The sequence below is a fragment of the Ursus maritimus genome, unplaced genomic scaffold (assembly GCF_017311325.1).
Source record: "Ursus maritimus isolate PB19 unplaced genomic scaffold, ASM1731132v1 scaffold_19, whole genome shotgun sequence".
NCBI lineage: Eukaryota > Metazoa > Chordata > Mammalia > Carnivora > Ursidae > Ursus > Ursus maritimus.
Genome location: NW_024424341.1, coordinates 1,086,859 through 1,088,024, shown reverse-complemented (window position 1 = coordinate 1,088,024; position 1,166 = coordinate 1,086,859). Strand labels below are relative to the sequence as shown.

At 69.1% G+C, this 1,166-nt stretch overlaps 1 protein-coding gene across 1 annotated transcript in view; it reads right to left on the bottom strand.

Annotated features, from left to right (window-relative positions):
- Positions 1-1,166, bottom strand: part of PIEZO1 (piezo type mechanosensitive ion channel component 1) — a 45,896-nt gene that overhangs the window by 6,399 nt on the left and 38,331 nt on the right. Inside the window, exons 32-35 of the mRNA XM_040633078.1 lie at positions 1,027-1,133; positions 661-855; positions 310-568; positions 51-239 (exon numbers count right to left, since the gene is read on the bottom strand). Coding sequence (XP_040489012.1) covers positions 51-239; positions 310-568; positions 661-855; positions 1,027-1,133 — 750 coding nt within the window. The remainder of the gene's footprint in view (positions 1-50; positions 240-309; positions 569-660; positions 856-1,026; positions 1,134-1,166) is intronic.

Here is a 1,166-nt window from a genome sequence, read left to right as displayed (position 1 = left end):
GGGGTGTGTGTTGGGAGGTGCCGGCCCGCCGGCCGGGCACAGGGACTCACCAGCAGCTGGGATCGGTGGAAGAAAAGGGCCATGAGCTGCACCAGGTCATACTTGATGTAACTGTCTGTCTTCTCCAAGCCCAGGACCCGCGGCGGGAAGTAGGGCTTGTTCTCGTAGCGCCGCAGCACGGCGTGCGCGTTCCAGGGGAAGAAGCCGAACTGGAACAGGTACTTGGTGACCACGGACACCTGTGGGGGAGGGGGCTTAGCACCTGGTGTGGGCTGGGGGCCGGCCCCTCCCACTCCGGCCGCGGCCCACCTCAGTGAAGACGATGGCCGTCATCCAGAAGCGCTTGCTGGGCCTCGGGATGGACAGCATGGCCCACAGGAAGACGAGCACGGGCAGCACCAGCGAGGTGGCCGAGGCAGTGACCATGTGGTTGAGGATGATGATGAAGTAGCAGAGCAGCTCCGAGTGGGCCGCCACGCACTGGTACGCGGCCTGCAGCAGCCGCAGCACCCGGCCCTGCCCGGCTTCGAACTGCGCGGCCTCCTCCAGCTCCTCAAGGCGCTGCTGCCTGTAGGGAGCCACGCCGGACCCCTCAGCACCGGGCCTGGCTCCAAGGGGGCGCCGCCCACCCCCCCACGCCCACTGCCCGCCCCCCCCGACCTGTCGAGCAGCAGCTCGCTGGCCGTGCGCATGCGGGTCGTGGCGCTGGCGGGAAGCTCCCAGGAGCTGTGCAGGGAAGCCCCAGGCTCGGTGGCCACGTCGTCGACGCTGCTGCTGCGGGTGTGGTAGCCCGTGCTCAGCGGGCTGCTGGTGTCCTCCGTCGCAGTGCTCAGTGGCTCCTCGGCCCCCAGCCCGCTATGGGAAGTGCGGCAGCCTGCTCTCTGCTCTGCCCAGGCTCTGGGGCTGGAGGGGCCTCATGCTCCCCGGTGGACAAGGGGCCAGGAGGTCTGCGTACCCCGAGCATGCCGGCTCCAGCCAGGTGGGGTGGGTCCCAGCTGCCCCCTAAGCCCCGCAGCCCATACCTACCTGGATGCTGTACTTGGTGCGTCTCGGGCCCCCAAGGAGCCTGGGGGTGCAGCCTCGGCTTCCCTGGTATACAGCTGGTCCACCAAGCTGCGGCGCACCTGTCTGCCCTGCAGGGCACGGAGGGGCTCAGGGCCACAGTT